Source organism: Cydia pomonella, chromosome 2 (genome assembly GCF_033807575.1).
Source record: "Cydia pomonella isolate Wapato2018A chromosome 2, ilCydPomo1, whole genome shotgun sequence".
Classification (NCBI taxonomy): Eukaryota; Metazoa; Arthropoda; class Insecta; order Lepidoptera; family Tortricidae; genus Cydia; species Cydia pomonella.
The window spans coordinates 17,078,213-17,105,000 of NC_084704.1; the positions used below are offsets into that span (position 1 = coordinate 17,078,213).

General features: G+C 36.4%; 1 protein-coding gene and 1 long non-coding RNA gene across 2 annotated transcripts in view; both read right to left on the reverse strand.

Moving 5' to 3' along the window:
* LOC133515538 (apoptosis-resistant E3 ubiquitin protein ligase 1) overlaps positions 1–26,788 on the reverse strand; it is a 97,459-nt gene that overhangs the window by 46,097 nt on the left and 24,574 nt on the right. The window contains exon 2 of the mRNA XM_061848087.1: positions 315–480. Within this exon, the coding sequence (XP_061704071.1) occupies positions 315–480 (166 nt within the window). The remainder of the gene's footprint in view (positions 1–314; positions 481–26,788) is intronic.
* LOC133534534 (uncharacterized) lies at positions 10,644–11,970 on the reverse strand. Its single transcript, XR_009802050.1, has 2 exons — positions 10,963–11,970; positions 10,644–10,810 (listed from the first exon to the last, which is right to left on the reverse strand). It is a non-coding gene; the product is annotated as an uncharacterized LOC133534534 (long non-coding RNA).

Genomic DNA, 26,788 nt, shown 5'->3' on the forward strand with positions numbered 1-26,788 from the left:
GGGAGCCCATACATGAAAAGTACGCAATTATAGTTTGTGACACGAAATCTTAATTTAACCATTACATCCACGAGTAGAAAAACAGTGTTATTATTAGGTACCTACTAAATATGTCACGTAGACAAGCGTAACAATCACATACATTCCTACTGTAAAGTAATTTCTATTAAAGTTTAACTCTAATTAGGAAAGTCAGGTGGCACGATAGTCGCTTTTATAGAAACTGCAGTGCAGTTCGCATAAACTGAAGTGACTTCAGGATGCTGAGGAGCGCTTATATGAGTAGGAGGAATATACTATACTACAGTACACACTTGGTATATGCATGCTGTAGGCGGTGCGTGGCCAGCCACTGCCGCAACACCAGCCGCTGCTGCAGGACCTGGGCCGCGCGGCGCAGGCGCCGCTCCTCCGCCGCCGGCAGCTCCGGCAGCCGTTCGAACTGCTCCGGCGAGCCGCAACCAGACAGCGTCGATATGCCTGTAACAAACGAGAACATGTGCAATTATAAGCATTGTTCTGGCTGTTTGCCACAGCTCTTAGGGGCGCTTGTTGGCCGCTCAGTAAGAAAATACCATGAACTACATAGAGAAAGGACGCTTAGCATAAGGAATTTCCTACATTAACCGGCCTGTTAAAGGTCCCTTTTTTTAGTTTTCATAAATAACTCTTAAACGGTGGTGCATAGCAAAAAATGTTCTTATAGGTACATAAGTAATCTGTATCAATTTGTAAACAAGAAAGATTCCGTAAAAAAATTCCGTAAGTCTTCTGGTGTCATAGGCGGATCCAGGTGGTGGGCCCCAAGTGACCACCACCCCCTGACCATAAAGCTGGTTTCACCCTTGTCTGGTGTACAAACTCCACCACTTTAGCAGCCGTGGCTGTGTAATGCAAACGCGACACATACAGCGTCTTAACTCGGTGTAACAATCTGCAAGCCAGAATTAGCGGTTCAGTGGTACCATACTGACTCTTACGAGGAGCAGTGCGTGCATTCTCCTTTTTAGACGCCAGTGTGAATTCCTCCTCGCGAGGTGCTCGCTCTTCAGGACCCTTTGAATGGTCCGCCAACCCGGTTCGATGCGACTTACGGGGCGGCTACGACGACGCCCGTGTAAACATGGTGACGTGACTTCGAGAAGCCTTATACGCAAGTACCAAATCTATAATTATGAATGAATAAGGACTTACTTCTGAGGGTGTATATCCAGAACCTAATATTTATAGCCAAACTTAACAGGAGCTTTCTGTCAAAGAACAAATTTATCAAAATTACAAGCGAACACGCTCTTTTGTCGTTAAATTTTTCCAAAGCCATTGCGGTTTTTTTGTTAGTGCTCAAAGAGCTCTCGCGTTGTTAAAAGTTGATATATTACTGTAAGTTTTGAAATAAGTACAACTCTGTCATTTTGGTTTGTTTGGGATATCTTTTGTATAGCTCATGAGTTTTGTAGTGCCTTTAGATTTTTACAAATAATGTAATATGCTAATCCGTTGTGATAACTGAGTTTAAGTAAATTAATTTATAGCGGCTGCAGCTTCAGCATCAAAAGCCGATAAAGATTTTGTCTTTAAATACTTTAAGAGCTAAAACATCTTAACCAAATACTAATTGCACCCAGCCATGAAGTTGTCATTTTAATAAAAGGTATAATTAGGCAGCATTATTAATTTAAAAGTCGGTTTGTTGGCAGCCTGTTGCTTAGCAACTCATCACCTTGGCCCGGCAGTTACCGAGTAATTGAAGACACGCCGTCAACTTGCCACGAAAAGGTCTTGTTAATGCATTTACTTTGGCGCCATAATCACATATCACACGCGATTGTGACACCTATATATATTAATAAGTAAAAGCGGCCAAGTGCGAGTCGGACTCGCCCATGAAGGGTTCCGTACCATTTATGACGTATTAAAAAAACTACTTACTAGATCTCAAACCAATTTTCGGTGGAAGTTTGCATGGTAATGTATATCATATATTTTTTTTAGATTTTTCATTCTGTTATTTAAGAAGTTACAGGGGGGGGGGGGACACAAATTTTATTACTTTGGAAGTGTCTCTCGCGCAAAGTATTCAGTTTAGAAAAAAATGATATTAGAAACCTAAATATCATGTTTGAAGACCTATCCATAGATACCCCACACGTATGGGTTTGATGAAAAAAGATTTTTTGAGTTCAGTTCAGTTCTAAGTATGGGGAACCCCCAAATATTTTTTTTCTATTTTTGTATAAAAATCTTAACGCGGTTCATAGAATACATCTACACTCCAAGTTTGAACAGTATAGCTCTTATAGTTTCGGAAAAAAGTGGCTGTGACATAAACGAACAGACAGACGGATATTCTATAAGGGTTCCGTTTTTTGTCATTTGGCTACGGAACCCTAAAAAGCAGATTTCAATTACTTGGTAAATAATAATTATAAGGAGCATTATTGATAGGTACAAGGCTCCTGAATAACATTCTTAACAACGCTTAAGTTGTAAAAAAATCTTATGAGTTTGTATGTAGGTACCAAGCATTGTCTTTAGTTGAAGTTTCACAAAATATTGGTCGCTTTATCATTTTCTACGTATGTTTGCTAGAGACTGTTTCGGATTTACTAATTGTGAAACAAAATTTAACTAATTGTGAAACAGAATCGGCTTCCCAGTATAGAGTATATTTATTTTGTAATTGGAAAAACATTAAGAGTCCGCAGCAAAGTTCGGCCGAATTTCACCTTCCCATGCAAACAGAGTTTCGTTCTCATTTTAAAACTAACGTAATAGGGATTGCAAACCGGATTGATTTTCGATCCGGCCGGATCCGGCCGGATTATGGTCAAAATCCGGCTGGATGCGGCCGGACCGGATCCGAATTAGTATAGGGATATTAAAGTCAATAAAATGACATAATTTTCTAGATTTTTGCGTAATACGTATTCCTAAATCTATAATTTGAAGTTAATAAATAACTTACTAACAATAAAATAGAACTTAGTAGTAAAAAGTGTTAAAATGTCCGTATCACTTTAAAAACAAAAAATGAAATCGGTCATTTATTATATTTAACCATTTACAATAATTACAAGTGCTCAAATGTTCGTTTACAATTATAAATTTGATTAGTTTTCAAAGCCTGATGATGGGATGTGGGGTGGGAATTGGAACTCCTTGAAAGAAGAAGTTTTCGTAACTGTTCTTTGATTGAATTTATTGTAACTTCGACATCCATTCTAGTAATAAAAGTAGATATTTTACTTTTAACCAAAATGATTTTAAATGCGCTCCAATATTATCTTGCTCTAATTTTTTTCTCCGAGAAAGTAGTAGACTGTATGATTTTAAAAATTGAACTTTTTTATTTACAGAAAAGTATATTGGTCAAATTATAGGAAACAAAACACGACACGACGATCTCATTCAAAAAATAATAGAGTGTAGGTTTGAAAACCATCGTGGAGAGGGACTCTAGGGACTAAAGATATCTGCTTAAACTCAAGTTGTCCTAAAAAAATACCTGTCTTTATGTGTAACTTTAGCGATAAGATATTATAAAACTTCGAATATCGATTTTTTTTAGGAAAAAATGAGTTTTAGCCGATGTAACAAAACACGTGCTCATTATTTTTTGCTGCTTTCAAACATATACTCAAACCAGCCATTAACTAGCAAGTTGCTTGAGCATCACTTTCTATAGGAGTTAGAAGATTTAGTAACTTATTAGTACTTTGAAGGCCATTTTCTCCTAACAGGTTGAGTTTGGGCAGCTAAAAAAAATACGTGTCCGTTATTTTAGACTACTCTATAACATATATCAAAATGAATCAAATCGGAGTCGGACAGTTGGGTACCCTTCCTTGTAAGAAGCTATATTACAGATGCTTCATAAAGTATGATGGCGAAAAGACGGGAGTAGAAGCAATCGATCAATATTGTTGTGAATGTGCGAATTGGTTAAGAACAGTAGGTTGTTGTTCACATGTAGCGGCAATTATATATTACTTGTCGTATGGCAGATGTTTATCCAGAATTCCGCGGCCTAGCCATAAACTCTGTGCACTGTTCAAGACCGAAGGTATAAATGTTAGTATTAATACAGACAGTGACGAGGATGAGTAATTATAAGTGTTATGTTTAGGTGTAAATTGTAGGATTTTAATAAAATGTGCTTTACTTTTTTAGTTTCTTTTGATACATTATATTTTTTTAAGGCAGTATTGCGTATGTCATAATAGACCTCAGCTTCGCTTCGGCCGATAATTACATGTGTTCTGAGACATTTCTTATTTTATTGGCCTCGGTATGTTATCTACTATTGCTGTACGTAAACAACTACTACGTAAACATTCCTATTATGAAATACGCAATACTGCCTTAAAAAAATATTACGTATCAAAAGAGTGTAAACAATTTTTCTGCTCGACTAGCTGCTGCTCGTTAATACCTACTAAATGGTTGTAAAGGCGGAAGTACACAATGAGCCAAATACGTTGGCCCAATGTGTAACCTACAGACGCCTTAAGTCGAATGGCCTGCATTAGTAAGACATTTTTACCTTGTTGCCACAAATGGATTTTTATAAAAAAAAAATATATTTCATACAATATTGTATTGTGCATTAAATACCTAAAAATTGAGGTTGTCGCCCTCTTGTAAATAATAAAAAAAAAATTAAACAAAAAAAAAATATTTTTTAGGCCTTTGTAAATAAGTTAGAACCTTGATTTTTTTCGAACATGTATTTCTATTAGTGCCATGTATAATCCGAATTTCAAAGAAATCTAACCATTACTTTAGCTTAGAAAAATTAAAAAAGATTTTATAAATATATTTTTTTTTTATCCAAACCAAGGGGATTCCAGGCTTGAAATATTGTAAAATGATATCTTATAATAAGACCAATTAACGCTTCTAAGAAAGGTATACATTTCAGCCAGGGGCAGTTTCACTATAGGATTGCGGCTAGACCCTTTAAACTTTTTCATTCGCTTTTTGTTCTGTTTAACTTCATATCTCTAATCCGTCGCGTTTTTCTCATCTAAAACGCGTGCGCGTGCTGTATTTAGGCGTTTTTTATTTTATTTTACCGGATCCGGTAGCTCCTGAAAAGTGCCGGATCCGCCGGACCGGATTGCAATCTCTAGTTGGATTGTAATGAAACTTTGCACATACAATGACATGACGTACATCTTCTGCTAAGCTTCAAAAACAAACAAAATAGGCCAAAAACAAGTTTTGTACCTATCAAAATCTTAAATTCGCTGTATTTTTTTAATATGGTTTTTGAAGCTACTACATAAACTAATTACAGTCATAGATATACCTTATCCTATTATAAGTACAAAGTTTCAGAGCAATCTAGCCAGTTGTTTTAAAATGACAGCGTAACTACGTTTATATGGAAAACCGAGCTTGCTGCGAACTCTTAAATTATGACTTACTATTATTTTTGTATCTCCTTGGATCTCACGGGCCTATAAATCCCGGCCTTTTAATAGGCTTGCGTGGGGATATAGATCCAACACGTAGAGGCCCCTTGGAGAACTTTAATGTCATGACTTATTATTATTATGTCTGTATCTTACAAATTCTCGGGACCATGGGTCCCGGACATTTGGAAGGCGTGCGTGGGGCCGAAGCCAACATGTAGAGTCCCCTGGTAATCAGAAAATTTACTCTAATTGTTATGTGACACCAACCGACGATTATCCCTGTTTACACTATAGTCGTGCACCCAAGGACACGCCCCGGTTAGTGTAGGAATATTGTAAAATAAAACCGGCCAAGAGCATGTCGGGCCACGCTCAGTGTAGGGTTCCGTAGTTACTCTTCCGTCACAATAAGCTAAACTGGAGCTTAAAGTATAGTAAATTGTTAACTAAGGAATGAAACGGTACCTTTCACCCGAGTTAAATAAATAGGCAAATTTGCATAATCAGTACCTAATTAAAGTAAATCTTTTTACTATGAAGGGAAAACTTTTTGCGATAACTAAAAAACAGCTAAACTGATCATGTCCGCTATAGTTTTCATTTAATATATTTCTTAAGCTCTACTTTCACGATTTTTTTCATATTTTTTGGACCTATGGTTCAAAAGTTAGAGGGGGGGACACATTTTTTTTTCATTCGGAGCGATTATCTCCGAATATATTCACTTTATCAAAAAATGTTTGTTGAAGACCCCTATTAGTTTTGAAAGACCTTTCCAACGATACCCCACGCTGTAAGGTTGAAGCAATAAAAAAAAATCACCCCCAATTTACGTGTAGGGGAAGTACCCTAAAAAAAAAAAATTTTTAGATTTTATTATACGACTTTGTCGGCTTTATTGATTTATATCCATGCCAAATTTCAGCTTTCTAGCACTAACGACCACGGAGCAAAGCCTCGGACAGACAGACAGACAGACAGACAGACGGACATGGCGAAACTATAAGGGTTCCTAGATGACTACGGAACCCTAAAAAGGGTGCAAAAATAAACCAGGCTATTGCGTTGAGTTGCAAGTGGACTAGTAACCGGGACTATGGAGGATACTATGGCACCTGCCCTGATCATGTTTCTAAAAACACGACAAAATGGGCAGGTGATGGTGAATTGCCAACTCACAATATGGGTCCCCAAAAACGAGCTCAGGGTGGTGTAGAAATGTGTGCGTAACAAGTTAAGGATAACTAATGCTCCTTTATTCTATTTTTAAATACAGAACGGGACTGCACGTGGACACATCTAACTTTGGTGTAAGGAGAGGTGACGAACAGCCTGAAAAGTAAATGCAGTTGTGTAAAATTTGGAATAAGAAGAGAGCACAAAAAGAAGCACATGTTTAGCACACCCCTCGAAAGAAATTTCAAAATCCAATTAAATAGGTGGTTAGTATAATTATGTAGATTAAGTATAACTTTTAAATAAAAGTATAAGGTATCATTATATTAGAAAATACAAACAATAAGCATTTTATCGCGCTACAGTACCTAAGTTACAACGTAACGACCGCCACTCCTCACCTCGGTCTCTACGGGGAATTATGATAACGGTTTTTCTTTGTAAAACTTTATTCTTGCCCGATGAAACTGGATAAACAAGCTCTTGGGAAAATAATAAAACGTTGGAACGTAATAAGAAAACTTGAGTTTTTCAAGATTTTATTTAAACTTGAACGTGCGTCGGTAAACATTGCAAATGTTTTTGGTTTTCTGCAATCATATTTTGTACTTTGTTGTGCATATACATATAGTGATAAACTATTATATATCAACTTTGAATCTTAGTATACACCAAAAAATACGCTTGGAAGGCCAGATTAAACTTAAGATTACTTAAGGTAAACGTGTAGAGTGCACTAAAACAGCTTCCACTCGTATTTAACCATTAAAAAGCTAATTTCTTCAGATAGGAATCTCGCAGGAGCCGAACTCGTAAACATGGCGGCTCGTGCCTCACGCGATGGTATAATGAAACTATATACTTACTTTGGTGTAATGTAAATCGCGGATTACCCGCGAATAATGTTGCCAACTTAAATTAGTTTTGTGCACTACATTATCAGATATTTGTCGTCGGAAACTCAGAATAAAAAATACAGGATACCCACAGGTACATACATGACAAACAACATATTTTTGTATATATATATATATATATAATAATAATCTAGTATTAACATTTTTGTTTTTAGTCACTTTAGTCAGCTTTATTTTAATCTACTGTTTCTGGACAATATTATGTTGTAAACAATTATAAGGAATAAATTTCGTAAAAATTGACAAGCAGTGCTGGATAATAACAACACATTTCGACCAGGATTCTTTCCTGTATTTAATGAATGCACGAAATAAAGCACCAGAAATTTATTTGATAAACGTAGAAAGCAGTTATTTTTTGACATAATTTTTATTTAATAAAACGGTGACTTTACCGTGACGAAAAAAAACTTATTTGACTACCAGGCAAGTGTCCTATTACCTATGACCAAAAAAAACACTTAAGTATATACTTACTTACTTGGCTGGCGCGACCGACGTCCCGACCCTAAATAAGTCTGGGCCTCCAACCTCCAACACAAGAGCACGCCACTTTGCTCGGTCCAGAGCGGATTCGCGCCAGCTCTCGCTGATGCCGAGCTCACGGAGATCTGCCTTCACTCTATCCGCCCAACGATATTTAGGATGACCAACAGGACGGCGCGGCGTCCAGTTAGTCGACCCAAGTAATCCCTTTTGACTGCCCGATCGTTACCCATCCTTTCGAGGTTTATCTGTTGTGAAATAAAACTAAGACAGAGAAAAATTATACATTTTAACACATTTATAATGAGCTCACGAGCCCAACTCGTGCCCTAAGCAAAAGGAGACTTTTTAATCAGATCACAGTTAGCTAAAATCATATATGTATCATGTATTGTATCTAAAGTATTGAGCGCAGAAACAAAGTTAGACAAGATTTCTAACCTCGTGTGTACGTCAGCGTCGAAATGGCAAAGGTCAGAAACTTCATCGGTACAATCTTCAAAAGAAAACTTCGAGCTGGGGCAATTCAATTAATTCCGAATTGGAGTTATTTTTAGATATTTTCAAAGCAGTTTGTAATAAGTTTTGCCGACAGCCAGCAAGCTGGTGGCATGTAGAGTTGGTAAGAACGAGTCTGAATTTGAGAAAATACTTTTACAGTACATATGGTGCTACTTTATAGAACTAGTGCGAAAATTAGCATATTACGTTACTGTTTACTTTGTCGAACATTTAAAGGGCCATATGTACTGTAAAACGTTGTACGATACATGTGCGAATAGGTAATTCGAAACTCGTGCCGATTTAAAACACTCCCTTTGGTCGTGTTTTAATTTATCGCCACTCGTTTCGAATTTCCTATTTTTCGCACTTGTATCGTTGTAACTATTAAACTTACACTTACGTAATACGTAGTACGTACCTACACAGATTTCTCAAAAGGCTTGTCAAGTAGGTTTTAGTTTTTAGACGATATTTACATCCATTACTCAAGCAAAATATATATACAAAATAAATTCTCATATCATCATTTGAACACAGGGCTTCCACAATTTTTTTTTTTATTTCATCTTGTACAAATAAAACTGATAGTGGACCGTACGGCACAGCCATGATATTATTATAGTACATTTTACAACTAGTGTGAAAAGAATGTCTTTTTACCACTAGTACCTCGGTCGGTACTAGTGGTAAAAAGACATTCTATTTCACACTAGTTGTAAACGACGTTTTTTAATATAGTTGCGAAATAATAAAAAATAATATATCATTGCGATAAAATATGCTTGCTTCGAAGTTATTTTTGAACGAACCCATACTTTACAAATGACACTGACAGTGACAACATACTATTGGAATCAGCGCCATCGGCCTCGAGTTGAGAAACTAAATTGAATGCATATAATTAATTATAATACTGAAACGACATTAATTAGAACCTTTAACATTATCAAAACAGAAGTACAAGACATTACAGTATCAACAAACAGAAACAGATCATGCAACAAGAGTTTTAGTGCCAAATTTGTGATCTGCGACATGTGACCAAGGACACGTTTACAACTAAAATATCATGAATTGTTTGAATATTTGAAGACTTTCAAGGATAATTAGAGGTAAAAGAAACATTAAATCACATTATTAGTTATGTTTAAGGTTATTTTTTGAACAAGAAGCTGGTGAAATCTATAAATGTTACTAAATTATTAACATTTTGCAGGTCCCTAACAAATTGGCGGAAGGATAATATTCACTCAAAGTGGCTCCTAGGAAGTCAACCAGTCAATTACTATGTACATACAACTGCTGCTCAAGTGCCACGTTGATGACCATGTTTAGAAGAAATGATGATTATGTTTAACATTATGGAAAGAGAACTATATTCTTATTATATATAATTACTTGCTTTTGTGATTAAATGAGAATTAAAAAAATATATATTTGTATTAAAACAAGGTTGATATCAGAAATATTTTATTTTCAGTAATAATTATAGTTAATGGTACAATTAGTGCAGTTCATAGTTATGTTGTGAGTTCTTCCATGTAAATTAAGTGTCTGACTAGTCAGGCATGGTGTATTTTCAGGTTCCAGCTGTTGTGATAATTCCTGTGGGTCAAAGTTAGAGGGGCTATGTGTAATCCAAGTGTTGTTGGCACGTGACGGTCCTGGTTGGTTAACAGGGCTGGGTGTAACCAAAGTGTTGTTAGCATGTGACGGTCCTGGTTGAGGTTCAGTATTAACAGGTACATTAAGACCAGATTGGAATGTGGATGAAGAAAATTCTGTGGGCTCTTGCGGCTTTACATTAATTGATTTTGCAATTTGTTTTCCAATTTTTAATTTGTTATCAACGGAGTTTTCTATATATCCTTCTGCTACATTACTTGACCGCCAACCTCCATGCCTCTTCAAAGTTGTTATGTCAGCTCCTGAGTCGGCAAGTAATGTAGCAGAGGTTCTCCTAAATGCATGTCCAGTGTAAAGATTTGCATCAGGCAAATTTAAGTACTGAGCGATATCTCTCGGCATATTCCCAAACTTGTTTAAGCCTATTACCTGGGCAGTGCACCTTCCTCTTTGAAAATTCTGAAAGAAACGGTCACTTTTGCCCTTAGAAGACCGCAGACTCTGATATTTCTTGACTATTTCTGCAAATGGGCCGTCAATAGTGAAGGACCTGGGAATTTTATTTTTTGTATTTGGTATTTTGACAAGAAGTATGTCCCCATGTGTTTCTATATCTTTTACTGATACATTTGTGAGCTCTTCGCGTCTGCATGCGCCACAGACTCCAAATATAAGAGCAACCTATGAACAAAGTTACATATTTATTATATATTGTAACTATTGTAAGACAATTGTTTATTTCATTCTATTTTTTTTAACTTCCTACTTTATTTTTAGAGTTAATTTACTTAAATTGTGTACATATTTTATTAGATTTATATTTAAGTTTATACCTTTGTAGCTAGATGTTGCTGATCTGGAGCTTCATTAATAAACGTCTCAATTTGTTCAGCTGTTAGTACCTTCGATTTTTTACTCTGAAATCCTGCACTTTGCCTTTTTAAGAAAGCAGTCAATCTGGTGTAAGTTTTTATATCTATGTCATGTTTTAACTTTATAACAGCTTTCAACATAGAATATTTTGACCATAATGTTGATGGCCGATAGGTTTCAGGCAGCTCTTGAAAATAGGCCATCAAAACAGTCTCTGAAAAAGACTTTGCGTTATGTAAGGTTTTCCACTCGATAAATTTTACATAGACGGCATTATATTGGTTTTTAGATTTTCCTGGAATAACACAGTCATTGGCAATTGCTGCTCTAGCACGAATGTCTGGTGGTGTCATATCAATGTCTGAATCACTCATTTTCAATATTTTTTTATAACTTCTCGTACCAAATTATATATTTATATGCGTTAATGTGTTTAAATAATGTTAGAAGTTATTTCAAAAGGGCGGGCTGATTTGCTTTTAAACTTTTTTTTCTAGGCATACCTATGCTTGTATCATTCAGCCAAATCAAAGAACGATTTTTAGGAAAGTAAATATTTCATACATAGATACCTAAGACAGAGTAGGCTATAAAATGCAAATTCTTAATATTTTTTCGTCATTTATATATTAATGAATACTTAAAATAAATACTCCTAGTATTCGTAAGCGTTTTTAATTTCATAATTTCCAAGTAAAAAATCTAATATAAAATTACTGCGTTTCGAAAGTATAGTTTGGAACTAAAAAGTAAAAAGCACTAGTTCGAGAAATTGAGCTTCTCGCACGCTACGCAGCCACAAAAAGTACCACTTTTTGAGCAACTGTATTAAAAATTAAGTTTTTACCTTGTTTGCCTGCTGTTAACCTTATCCTTAAAAATCCTTTTACACAACGAAGCAAATCACTTTGCACTTTGGCGCTGACAGTCACAGACTATTCCTGAAAGTCTGTATTCAAAATATCTATAAGTATAACACTATTTGAATGTTTAGGTAATAATATAGAGCATCAGTTAACGCCTACATAATTACAGAAATGCAAATACTTAATGATTTATAATATCATGTTACCTCGTCTCTTCATAAGTTTTGAGACGAATGTAAACTCAAATAGTTCGCTTACTGAAATGTTATACTATACGATTATATGAATATTTTTATCTACACACATATCATAAACCCTCTATGATGCCTTCAAAATCCGTAAATAATGGCCAACATTACGATAAACTGTTTTGTAACAACAAATTCCTTATCTGTGATAATGTAGTTATTGCTTGATAACTACATCAAAATCGATTTGGTTATGAGTTATGACATTCAGATCTGGAACATATCTGAAAAAAAAGCAATTCGATTTCACCTCTATTCTAATATCAGTCGAGATGCCTTTTTGTTCTGAAATGTCAATTGCATACAATTTTGACATATCTCGGATGATACTTTGTATCGAATGATGGGGAAATAGGTTCTCTCTCTATTTTGTCTCTGAATTAGAAAAAAAAAAACACGTCTGAGTGACATGCGTGAAAAAAGTTTTCATTTACCGCCATTTGACGTAAAGTTTATTTTTTAACTAGTCTTAAGTATAAAAAATAAAAATAAAAATTGTTTATTTCGGACCATTAAAAAAAAATCCATAGCGATATTAGTAAAAATCTTAATAGCTATTTTATTCTCTATGTTAATTAACTACAAACTAATCCCTACCTTACCACCTCACCAAGAGGCTTAACCCTACTTATCCCTCCCAATCACCACACCGACCCAGTATTTAGTGAGCGGGCAGTCGAGTCTCTCTGCCAACGTCCTCAGCATGCTGTTGTTGCTACCGCGCACACGTTTCAGCAGAGAGGCAATTCGTTTGCGCCTAATTGCAAAGAAGTCATCTGCCCTTGCCTCTGCGAACATGCCAGAGGCACTGCAGTGCTTTGGTCGCTTCAGCAGCATTCTGAGGATGTTGTTGTACTGCACACGTATCGTGTTATATGCCTTTTGTGTAAACCTCACCCACAGGCTGCACGTGTAAAACGACTGGCAATAAGCCTTGAACAGTGTTATCTTTACTTCCTGTGTACAGCGTGCAAACCTGCGGGCGAGCATATTTCCTCGTACTGCCAACGCTCTCCTCTCTCTTTCCACATCTAGATCATCATGTAGATCTTCCGTGATCATATGTCCTAGGTACTTAACCTTAACAACTGTTTTAAGGGCTACTCCCCCCAGCATGATCCTAGGCCTGTTGTTGACATTATATTTACGTGCCTTAAAAATGAGTACCTCACTTTTAGACGCATTGTATATGAGACCATGCTGTTGCGCGTAGCCCTCACACAGCTTGACAAGATGTCTTAAAGAGTCAATTGACGGTCCCAGCAAGACCATGTCGTCCGCGTAACTTATGTTATTGAAACACGTATCGCCTATGTGACATCCGACATGCTGCCTGCTGAGACTGCCAATCAACTCGTCCACATACAGGTTGAACAGGATAGGGGATGACAGCCCCCCCTGTCTCACACCGCACTGAAGTTTATACTCTTCAGAGTCAACCCCTGCCCATCTCACCATGTTGACCTGGTTGTTGTACCAGTATTTTAGCATCGCTATGTACTCTTTGGGTAGGCTGGTTTCTTCCAACTTACTCCAAAGCTTATCGTAAACAACCAGGTCGAATGCTTTGGAGAAGTCCAGAAAACACGCATATATAGGCGTGTTTCTGTCCTTGTAATACTTGACAGCCTGCTTAAGGCACAAGATTGCACTTTCAGTAGACAGACCTGGCCTAAATCCAAACTGTGCGTCGTGCAATTTGACATGTTTGCAAAGTTGTGCATTAAGCAAGCCATCGAGTACTTTCGCTAGCACTGTCGCTAGTGAGATCGGCCTATAATTACCCATGTCTGATAGGTCCCCGGTTTTGTTTTTGGCTAATGGGATGACCACTGTACGGGTGAGTTGTGAAGGGAGATAGGCGTGTCCAAGGCATATTGTATAGAACATCGCTAAGACGTGTGGCAGATGAACACCAGCATGCCGGAGATGCTCAATGCTGAGACCGTCATATCCCGGTGATTTACCCCTTTGCATAGATCTTATGATATTGCTAACTTCTTTAGTTGTAAATCTTACTGAACATTTTCCCATGACAGTCTCAGCATCGCCCACCCCCGCCCTGCATATTGGTTCGAAACGCGGACTTACCCTAAACGCCTTGCTAAAATTATCAGCAATTGTTTTTCTATCGCATTCTCCCGCCACGCTCACAGGGACGCACGATTTCACTCTAAACTTACTCGTGTTTTTCCAGAACGCTTTGAAGTCTTTCGCAGTCCGGTTCGAGGCAAGAATATCACATTTTATTTGTTCTTGCCTGTCCTGACACCACTTAAGCTTAGACTTAAAAAGCTTTCTGGATTCGCACATCTCAAGGTAAACCGGGCCCTGTTTAGGCTTATTCGCAGATATCCATAACAAAAACTTTTGCCTAGCATCCTTATGCGCTTCCGCCACATATTTATTCCATCCAACTACCCTCTTACCCCTGTTCTCCTTTGTTACCTTGCTTGACTTTCTTGCCGCCTCCGTTAGTGTGGTAATTATTGAGTCATACATTTTATCTAACACTACTCTATGTTCCGGATCATTACAGTGATTATCCGCACACGACGTTAGCTCGGCTGGAAAGTCAAGCAATTTTAACTTGCTGTTACAAATTGTGTGGTACTGCTCCACTTGCGAGTCCTGCCTTTCACCCCAACGTACCCCCTCTTGATTCGGTAAACTATGCATACATTTAATTTGTAACTTATCTAGGTCACATTCAATAACAAGCGGTAGGTGGTCAGACCAATACACGTCATATTTTACCTGAACATTGCGCACTGTCTCCCGGGCTGCCTCTGTGACGATGCAGTGATCTAACCACCTGTTACACCCGTGGGCTTCACTGGTGAATGTATATGTCTCAGCGCCTATGCCCAATCTTTCTAGATATATACAACTCCACTTTTGTGATTCACAAAATTGTAGCATCTCATTACAAAAAAGCTCATTTGGGTGCGCGTTAAAATCCCCTAAGATGTAGACCGCTTCAACGTCTGGATTGTCCTCACTTATAGCGCTTATTTCACCCATGCATTCTGTAAATACCGGCAAGTTCTCAGGCGCATTCACTGGCATATATACACTAAATATTAGCGCTGCCGATTGGGTCATTTGCAACTTAATTGCCGCTAGGCGCACACTATTGCACTTCACAACCGATACACTAGAATATGCTGATTTCCGCCAAAGTATCGCAACACCACCGTGCGGCCGTCCCGTCAGCAAACCTGCCCCGGAGTCCACCGCTGATGTCCCAGTATACGCGAAATCACTATGGACGGTCCCAAGCAACGGTAAACTGTGATCTAACAACCATGTCTCTTGCAATAAAATAATATCCGCCATCTCACACAATTCTCTCACTCCTTCCATTGACCTTTTAAGGGATTTACAATTAAAACTAATTATTTTACTACTCATTTTGTACGTTAGTTCCTATAATTCCTCTCTCACCGTTTTGTTTAGCACGCTCCTCCTTACCGTCCCTTACCGATATAAAGCGCCTAAAATAAACCCCTTTTGGCCACAGTGCTTGATCTAAAAAGATATCTAGTTTCTCATTCGATACATACATTTTATACGAGTGATAGTCCTTTTGGCGTCGCATTCTAACCCGTACTAAAGACACCTTTTGTTTCGTTTTCTGATAAATGTACTCCTTAATGTCGCTTTCCGACACGTCTTTGTGCACATTATAAATAAACAATGGCACCTTGTCCTCCGCGGCTTTAAATTTTACATTTAAGCTGGGTTCCGCATTGCCTTTACAGCCTATGAATCTATTTCTGAGTTTTCTCCTTTGTACCAATTCCCATTCACTATCCACTTCTGGTTGTTTCCATTCCTTGCCATTGTTTAATAAATCTGCAAACGTTTGCTTACTCGACTCGGATTCGCATACAGGTATCCTTGTTACTTCCGCCTGATCCTTAATTCTACTGTCATTATTCCGGCACACTTGATTTTCAACCTTATGGCTTTCCGATACAGTCGAGATCATTTTGCTCTCATTGACCGGTTCCTCTATATTTCGACTCGGCGGTGTTGCGCGAGCGGGAGATAACTGCAACTCGCTCCCTGTGTGCGACAAGGGCGGCGACTCTCTTACCGGCCATACGATCTGCACTGACTCATGACCTTGCTGCGAACTTATCGTATCACTGCGGTCATTGCCCTGCCGGTTAGGCGTTGACCCGTCCGCTAGTGGCACTATACCCATCGGGCCGCTATTTCGCATGTACCCACCGCGTTTCGTATTCACATTCACTTGTCCGCGCATTATTGACTCATATTTATCTTGTTGCCCTTTCTTTACTAGGTCCTCCACTTGCTGTTTTGTAGCGTAGGTGCTCTTTATTTCCTGCACTTCATGTTTAAGCCTCACGACGTCCTTTAAAAGCGATGATGCATCTAAAAAATCAAAGGTCACCGCCGGCAACTTGTTAAGATCTCTCGCCACAAACGTTGGTAGCATCTCGCCCTCTACGTCCCTGAACACTAACATTATGTCTTCGAGGTCCCTTTCAGTTTTACCTTCGTTCCTTCTCACGATCTTCTTTTTCCCTTTGTCATTTAAGGCATCAAATAGCAAACTTTTTGCCTCACTTATCTCCGCCTGACTAAACGCAGAGAGACATATACGCTTCATACTTTCGTTGTCCATGAGACCAGATTTATTTTGCACGAAAGTTAGAAGCTCGGACACGCACAGATTGCACCTCGCACATTTTAACGTTTTCGACAATGATAACGACATTATTTTGTGGTGCACTTGCGCACGCTCACCCTCCCGTTCGCGGTCGCGTTCGCGCGCAAAACTGATCATGTTTTGTTATTTTTAATGTAACTATAGCAAAAGTTTCGTGTAAAATGAGCGAAATAAATATTTCGGTGACGTCACCACATATGCGCGAGTTCCGCCAAGAGAGCAACGATGCCCCAACGTTGGCTATAATTTGGGTTAGTGAATATATCATAGAAAGTACTGTATTTTAATGCCTTTTATTATGTAGCAACCACATAAACTACTATTATTAAACAACTATACTATAATGAATTAAAATAAAATAAATTGAGAATATTTAAATAGCCTTCTGTGTTTTTCAGTCATTTAATATGTTATGTTTACTAATATGCATAAATCGGGGTTTTCGGTACGGGAATGTTTCCGTGTATTTATAACTTTGTTTATTGTAAAATAATTACCAAACTATGAATTAAAAATAGACAGTAAGCTCCAAATGCGCTTAGAAATATTAAAATAGTATCGGTTTTTATAGTTTTTACCTGTTTTTTGGCTAGTGTAAAACATTCCCGAACCAAAAACCCCGATGTATGCTAATATGTTAGAGATCCCGAAAATGGTATGTTTACTGGCGAGATAGTATCGGAAGTAAAAGAAAACTGTAATAGATGAGATATCAAATTATACACCAAAATATTAAGAAATGTTTCGACTATTATGCTGAATAAGCAATATTTAATTACCTTGCCTATATTGTGGTAGAAAGATATTTTACAGTACATATGGTGCTACTTTAATGCACTAGTGCGAAAATTAGCATATTACGTTACTGTGTCGAATATTTAAAGGGCCATATGTACTGTAAAACGTTGTACGATACATGTGCGAATAGGTAATTCGCAACTCGTGTCGATTAAAAACACTCCCTTCGGTCGTGTTTTAAATTATCGCCAATCGTTTCGAATTTCCTATTTGTCGCACTTGTATCGTAATGTACTATTACAGTATATATGGTGCTACTTTTCCGCACTAGTACGTATATTAGCACATTATGTAACTACGTCGAAAATTTAAAGGGTCATATGTACTGTAAAACATTGTACGATACATGTGCAAATAGGTAATTCGCCACTCGTTACGAATTTCCTATTTTTCGCAATTGTATCGTAAATAACTATTTTAATACATATGCTCAAAGAGTGCTACTTTACGTAGCTGTTTAGCATTCGCAAAATAGTTTTTTGCGAAGTAGTGATACATTGCAAAGTTATTGTTTAACCGCTCGTGCTAATATTGATACCCTAGCAAGCGAAAGATCCCAAAATTGAACCACGAGCACATCGAGTGGTTCGAGAAGTTGAATCTTGATCGTTGCGAGCGTTTCAAGGCACAACACATCATTTTTCACCAGTACCAAAAAAATCAAACCAAATCAGATCCAAGTGAACATAATAAAAAATGTATCATTCAAAATCATTATTTAAAAGTTAATTCCAGCAGCTAACAGAAGGAAACAACTTAAAATTAGCATCTGATTACTTTGCCCCACATTTCACAATCAAGAAGGCCTTAACCAGTTGGTGTGGTGAAAATGTGAATCCATACATCGACACCAAAGAGTTTGGATGTCCAAAAACTTTATATATTTTTTATCCCATCACACGTTTATTAGTGAGAGTCAAAATGGCGGGTGTACCTAAATAAAATCAAATGAAAAGCATACCATATTTTTGTACCTAATTTGTACTATTTAGTACCTCCTTTAAAAAAAATTGTACCTCACGGTACATAAAGTTATCATCAAAAAACAGGTCATCCGCCATCCTGACAGTCAGAATGGCGGGTGTACTTTATTACGCTATGTTCCCGTGGTTATTGATAAAATCTATAAATGCCAAATTTTTGTACCTTTTTTGTACCTTCACATTCAATTATAATATGAGCCATTTTATTTGTGGTTTCCAAGTTATACTCATTTTATATTTTGCTTGCTATTTCAATTTTGCAGACGTTATAATTTTTCACGTTATCGATCTCATTTTTAAGAAAAAACGCTAAGGTACAATTATTTTGATTACGCCAGGATTTAGTACCTTTAATGTTTAATATGTTAAGTTCAAATAACTCAGAAAAACATGTCTTAGAAAAGAGCAGGCGCAATTTCAAAGAAATCTTCCGTAGAAAAATCATGCAAGTAAATGTTTTTCATTGATTGTTGGCGGCGATGAATCAAATAAAAGCCGCAAATTTTGCGTGTTTGTCGGAATATTTTTGTGATGAGTTTTATACTTCTTAATTGGGGGATATCGATGATGTCCTTACTTTGCTGAAAAATGCAAAGTACCATATGTATTTCTACTATGACTACGACTAGTGGCTCTGTGAAATGTATTCCTCGCGACAAGATCGATATGAAGCATGCAAAAACAAAAAGATACTTCGTTGAGTCATTTTCATAGCGTACTCACAATGGTCTTAAGCGCCATAGACCGTAATGGCACTTAAGTCCTTTACGCTAATTTCCACCATATCGAACAATTTCCAAAAACCGAAACGACAGAAAAAATATATGTAGCTAATGAACCCGCTTACAAAATTGCACGAGAATCAGTTGAGAATTATTTATTCTTCTTCTTCTTTGTCGTTGTACTCTTTGCCATGGTAAACTGATAAACATGGTAAATCAGTGTCATGGTAAACTGCTGACATCACGCGTACGATTTCTCGCCATTTTTCATTTCGTCATTTTTTTTGTATTATGTAGCATACTTATATCACGGAGATTTAGGATCCATGCTTAAGAGGCAACAGGAGTGGTCATTTCTCCGTACAAACGTACTCTACTGTTTCCTCAGTGGTTTTAGGAGCAACAGTAATGATTTATTTAATTAATCTTTTATTTGATTAAGAGCCCTTATTCCTTAGAGAGTGTAAAACGAACATTTAAGTGCATGATTTTTCTTAGGAATATTTCTTTGAAATTGCGCCTGCTCTTTTCTAAGACATGATTTTCTGAGTCATTTGAACTTAACATATTAAACATTAAAGGTACTAAATCCTGGCGTAATTAAAATAATTGTACCTTAGCGTTTTTTCTTAAAAATTAAATTATAACGCCTGCAAAATTGTAATAGCAAGCAAAATATAAAATGAGTATAACTTGGAAACCACAAATAAAATGGCTCATATTATAACTGAATGTAAAGGTACAAAAAAGGTATAAAAATTTGGCATTTATAGATTTTATCAAAAACCACGGGAACATAGCGTAATAAAGTACACCCGCCATTCTGACTGTCAGGATAGCGGGTGACCTGTTTTTTGATGATAACTTTATGTACCGTGAGGTAAAATTTTTTTTAAAGGAGGTACTAAATAGTACAAATTAGGTACAAAAATATGGTATGCTTTTCATTTGATTTTATTTAGGTACACCCGCCATTCTGACTCTCACGTTTATTACGTCCAAAAAATATTATGAAACAATAAAAAGTAAATATTTATTTGATATTAAGTATATAAATAAAATATTTACAATAATTCACTACAACATTTTTTTAATTATTTCCTGAATGAAACTATCATTGCCACGTTGGCTGTAGTTAACAGAAAAATAACAATAATTAAAAAGTAAAACCGGCACCCGCTATATTCAGTATTTTCACTTAAAATTTAGTCGCATAAAAATAATTCAACTTAAATTGAATAAAGAATAATAATTAAGATTAGGTAAATCTCAACCCATTTTCAAAAATCAGCTGAAACTATACTTTCTATCTCTGCCTTAACTTGCTTTTTTATATATTGTATATTTATTTGTGTATTAGGTATTGTTTTAATACTTACTTATATAAGTAGTATGTAGCAAGTGTGTTTGTGTTAAATAGTCTCTAAATTTAGCTCCTTGCACCACCTGTTGACTTTTGTATGAGTTCTACATTTCCTGCTACCTAAAGGTTGTCTGGAAGAGATTGCTTTTTAGCGATAAGACCGCCTGTTATTACCTGGTTCTATTGACATGTATGTAAAGTGTATAATTTTATTGTTGGTGCAATAAAGAATATTTACTTACTTACTTACTTAAATTGCAACTGTGAGAGTGTTTTTGTATGAAATGAGTTGTTGTGATAGGTACTTCTGATTTTTGAAATGCAATACAGTTTTGCAATGTAAATCATCACTGATCGTAGTATATAGTGCTGAATTAACAATATTATTCAAGTTCAAAGGAAAATTCGTAACTGTAAGTGTACTACTCAACGTAACCTATATTTGTTTTATTGTGATTTTTTTCGCAAATGCATTAAAAACGTCGTTCAATGTACGTGTGCAAGTGTCATTATTTACTTGTCCCGGGTCGTATATAATGACACGCTTTGCACACTTGCACTGAAACGTACCAGTTTTTCCTTCGATATTTAGTTCCGAGTAGTGTCTTCATCATTGTTATTTGAGGACAAATTTACCTTTTTGTAGACCTATGAATGAGAAACAACCCCACCATACATTGTGTTGTTATAGCTCAAACGGATTAGGCAGCGTTTTCGATTAAAGCTCCTAGCCAGCGTGATTTTTTCCGACAACATCGTTATATTTCAAACAATTTACACAAAACCTTAACAAGTTATATACTAGCCTTCCTTAAGAATCACTCTATTGATAGATGAAAGTCGTATGAAAATCCGTTCAGTAGTTTTTAGTTTTGGAGTAGTTTTATAAGATGTAGTGAATTGACGTTTTCCCCTAGACTTGCGGACACTAGGTTGCGTGACAGTCGTGCACGCTCCCAATAAAAGATACAAAATAATTCCGTAAAATAAGCCGCGTGCCAGAACTGGCACGTTTTCAGTCGAGCGAACGAAAATCTATTAAAAAAAACACTCTTTTATCGATCAAAAACCTAGAAATAAACTACATTTATTTTTATAACTTACGGACGTTGATTAAAAGTAAAAATAATAATATGACACATTCCGAAAACGATTTAATTATCTTTCGTTGTTTTTATTCAATTTTGTGTCGTCTCAAAACTTATGAACAGACGAGGAATGAGAATTATTTGGGCAAATCTCACTTCTCAGATTTCAGTATCAATTTACTATAGAAATTGGACTCAACGTTTTCGAGTAGTCCTGAAATCAATTTCGTTAGCAAATATTGACTTTCCCACTTACCAGTCGAAGCACTCGATTTCAGCCCTTAAATCTTTACAAGAAATGGTGAAAACGTACAAATATACTTCGTTACGGAAGCCGGACGCAATTAGGACAATGTTTGAAAGATACCACTGAAAATATCGAATTGACAATAAAATTTTCCTTTGTAACAGACGCGACGATGTAAGACGGTATAAGGAGTCCATATTTGTGCTAATATGAGTGGTGCTATATTACACCTAAGTAGTTTTAAGCCGTGGGTAACCGTAAGTTACCTCCATTGCCTGATAGTTAACAAATCGAAAACTTCCTTAGAGATGGTAACTCAGCAGCTGACACCATTGTACGTGCGAAACGACCCTTACTAAACGGTACTTTGTTGCCCTCTTAAAGTACGGAAAACAAGAAAATTTAGATTTTCACGGTGCAATATTGCGTTTATGCATATACATAGTTGCTATATGTGACGTCTTAGCACCGTTGTATGCCATGACACATCCCAACCGAGTGTCGACTTGTGGGTAGCTGGCAAACCACATTTATTGTGTAATCGTCACACTATACAATTTATTTTTATTAATTTGCAAGTTTAAAAATAACTTAAGTTATGAACCGTGAGGTCTTGTATTTTTACAAGGTTTTTTACAAGCTTTTAACTAGTTTCACCTGTCCCGTTGTCTGTCGGTCTGTAATCAAATCTTGCAAGTTAAATTTGATCCACTTCCCGGTTTCCGATTGGGCTTAAAATTTGCATATATATGCAATATTATGGTACCATCGAGCCTACCTGATGATGGAGACAAGAGGTGGACATAGGAACTCTGTGGTAAAAAAACGCAACCTAATTGTGTTTGAGGTTTTTAGCATTGGCTCGATGAGTATTAGTTGCCTGTCGAAAGAAAAGTACAGTCAGCGATAAAAGCTTGTACCAAAAATGAAATTTTTGCCAAAAACTTTTTCTATCATTTCTATATCTTTGTGTCCAATATATTTAGCACAATCGGATTAGGACCAACCTCGAAATCTCTAGAACAAGCATGAAATTTGGTATGTATATAAATTAAAAATCTAAGTTTGACGCTTATATACTTCCAGGGAACATTCTCTTAATTGGAAACTCGGAGGAATATGAATTCAACTTTTAATTACACATTTGTACGTGATCTACCCCAATATTAACATTTTACTCGACTGCGACTTAACCAGAAAGTAGGGTTATGGGATTAAGTACTGATGATTGAGTATACCCTGTAGCTTAGGATACTGGATGGTTTTTTTTTAAATGACGTATCGGTAGATTCCTCTTACCCTTCATAACTTGTTTACACTTGTTTTATAACAGAAAAATTAAACCAACCGCCTCGAGAGGACTCCGAATATTAAATCATATTTTTTCTTCCAGCGCCTAAACTATTTCGCGGATTTCAATAAAATAGACATCAGTAGATCCATAATTAGTACACGGCTGTTACGCAATACAAAGTTACTAAAATTAATGGAGGAAAACGTTTTAGGGCTAAATAATGTGATTGCAAAAACAGATTTTTATGTTTTAAATGGGGTTCAAACAATAGTGACAGTCATCAAATTTCACACCTACAATTTCTGCGATCCCGGTATAGTCGTTAGATTTGTAGCTGGCCCCAAGCGGCTAATCCTTTCAAAACCTTTGTCCATGGTTTAAGACATTTATTCTCATAAGAATATACATTAGTCACTTAAAATGAGAATTTAAATTTAACTTAATGCTATACAATAACGTGGTGTATATGTATTTGCATCTCAAGGAAACACGAGTAAATTCGAATAGTTACTTATTTGAATAGGAGTAAGGTTGTTAAAAAAGGGTTCGGTCACTTTAACCGGTTATTGAATTGTAACTCGTATGGTAATTGGATTAAGATTCAAAATGAACAAATGAAAAAATAATTTGCGATTTCTTGTGTGGTCCCTCTACAGTTACCCAGTGCCGGCGAGTCGAATGCTACAGAACCAGTCTAAAATGTGTTCTCGATATGCGGGACAAAGGCGCGTTATCGGAGAGCGCACGTACACTGGTTTTTTGAGCGTTGGACTAGCCCGCGCTCAGGTACCAATTAGAATTATACGACCTCTTTTTTTGCAGGTAGTGGCACGCGCGGTTTTAGTTAACAATAGACAAAAGATTACCCGCTCGGGGCCAGCTTTAAATCGAACAACTATATGCGTGACTTAAAATTTGAGCTTCGGGGACCATGGGGATAAGACGGTATAGAAAAAAGTATGCGACTTTTGTTTTTTTCTTTTTTCTCTTTAACTATGGATTTAATGAATGATGTGTAAGGCGATGTGAAAGCTTATTAAATTTCACACAATAATTGTTTATTACACTATGTCTCTATCCCTAAAATGAATGGCTTCATTTCTCTTAGACTTCACTTCTCATAGAAATATGGCTCAGAAGTCAAAAAGTTGTACTACTGTCGTTTTATTCAAATAAAACTCGGTAAAAATATATATTTGTACTTTTTATTAACTTATTACTAGGTACAGATAAGGTGTATATCTGAACGAAACATTCGGGATTGAAATAAAAAATATATATATGTAGCCTAGCATTACCTTATATGAAGAAAAGAACCCTTAAATTCTAAAATATTCTAATTTGCTAACATTAATATGTCTAGTAACAAGTTAATAAAAAGTACAAATATTTATTTATTTATTTTATTTAATCTTTATTGCACATAAGAAAACACACTGTACAATAGGCGAACTTAATGCCGTAAGGCATTCTCTACCAGTCAACCTTTAGGCAAAGCAGATAAGTTGTAGACGGTGCAAAAACGTGAGGTATAGGTGATACAATTGATACATGTACGAACACAATACATTCATAAGAAATACACAAACATAAACATACATATATATAAATAATATTGATACAAATACATACACACATACACACACACAATTTTTTTCCGAGTTTATTTGAATAAAACGTCAGTAGTACAACTTTTTGAATTCTGAGCCATATTTCTATGAGATAGCTTCGTTTTAGGGACAAAGTGTTATAAACATTTATTGAGTGAAATTGCCTTGCACAATATTCATAAAATTTCATAGCTATAGAGATAAAAGAAAAAACAAAAAAAAAGTTGCATACTTTTTGCTGTGCTGAGTAAAATGTTAATATTGGGGTAGATCACGTACAAATGTATAGTTAAAAGTGGAATTCATATTCCTCCGAGGTTTCTATTAAGATAATGTCCCCTGGAAGTATATAAGCGCTTAATCTGGGTTCAACAAGTGGTTTTTATAGCAAGATGTATTTTTTTCGCAAAGATGTCTAACCCAAAAAAAAATTGTGTAAAATTTAATAAGCTTGAATGTTACCTTACACGATATTTTCGTGAAGAACGTACATTTTCCGTAAAACGCGAATTTCTCCTGGATGGTACACATTTTCTATGATGGCTGCGATTCCTCGAGGTCTCCAAATGTCAAATGGTGTGGGCATGAAAAAGGGGCCTTTAACTTATATACATACCAAATTTCATGACTGTTCTAGAGATTTCGAGGTTAGTCTTAACTTAATCCGATTGTGCTAATTGTGATAAATTGCTCATTTTCTATATCTATTTCATTTAACTAGATTTTATTATAAAATACAACATATGTCATCATCCCTATTGTTATTGATGCAAACTGCCTTATCCTTATATGATATCATTATTATTATGTAATAATAATATGTTATACGTTATACTATTAGCAGAATATACTTAGTAAGTACTTAAGATATTGCATGCACGCAGTTAGTGTCCACATGCATGGCTTTGTCATGTCATGGGAAAACCATTTTCACATGCCATATGGCAGAACATATTATAGAGGTCAACAATGTAAATATTTATAACATCTACTGTACTGTACCATATGTTCTTGTGAATAAAACTTTCATTAATTCATTAAAATATGCACTAGCTCCGTAACGAGCGCACATGCGGACACGCAATTGGTTACTTTTTGGTCGACACACGCAATCTCTGCAACTGTGCAGTGCGCCCTGCAACCTGTAGGGGCCGGGTCGCTCGATGCCCCACTTATCCGTGTCCGGGTCGCTGCAACAAGTGCTCCCCAAAACCCATCTGACATCCGTCGCAACCGCACGCATTGAGAACGAGAGCCCTACCGAACGAACATTCTAAGATTGCCGATGCTACATGTTAATGGCCTTATAGCCCAATTCTAACAATATATAATGTGCTACTGATCTAACATAGATCATTCCAATATAAGATGGTTACAATCTCCTTTAGAGTACCTGCTGAATTGCGCATTATATCATCCTTCAACCAAAAACGTCACTTTTGAAACTGACAAATGAGTATCAGATAAGTATCATACTGAATTGAAATCTAATAACTAAAACTCCAATCCAAAAATGTACTTTTGATACTCAGAGATCAGTATCATATTGGAATAAGATTTAAGAAGTAAAATTCGAATTGGCCTGTTAGTTTCAAGACGGTAATACAACAATGTCTCTTCCACCAACCAGTTCGTAGAACTGTGTGTCCCATGAGTCGATAAATCTCCGTCGACTAAAGGCCAAACCACACCGGATATGTAATGCAGGTTGGGTTCGGCTGCCGGCGTAGTAGAAATCGTCTAAGGTAACTTTGCACCGACTAATAGGTAAAGTAAGGGAGTGTCATTCATTATAAAAGTCATATTTTCATAGAAATTTGACATTAATTATGACCCCGATTGCAATGACAAAGTGTAATATCTTT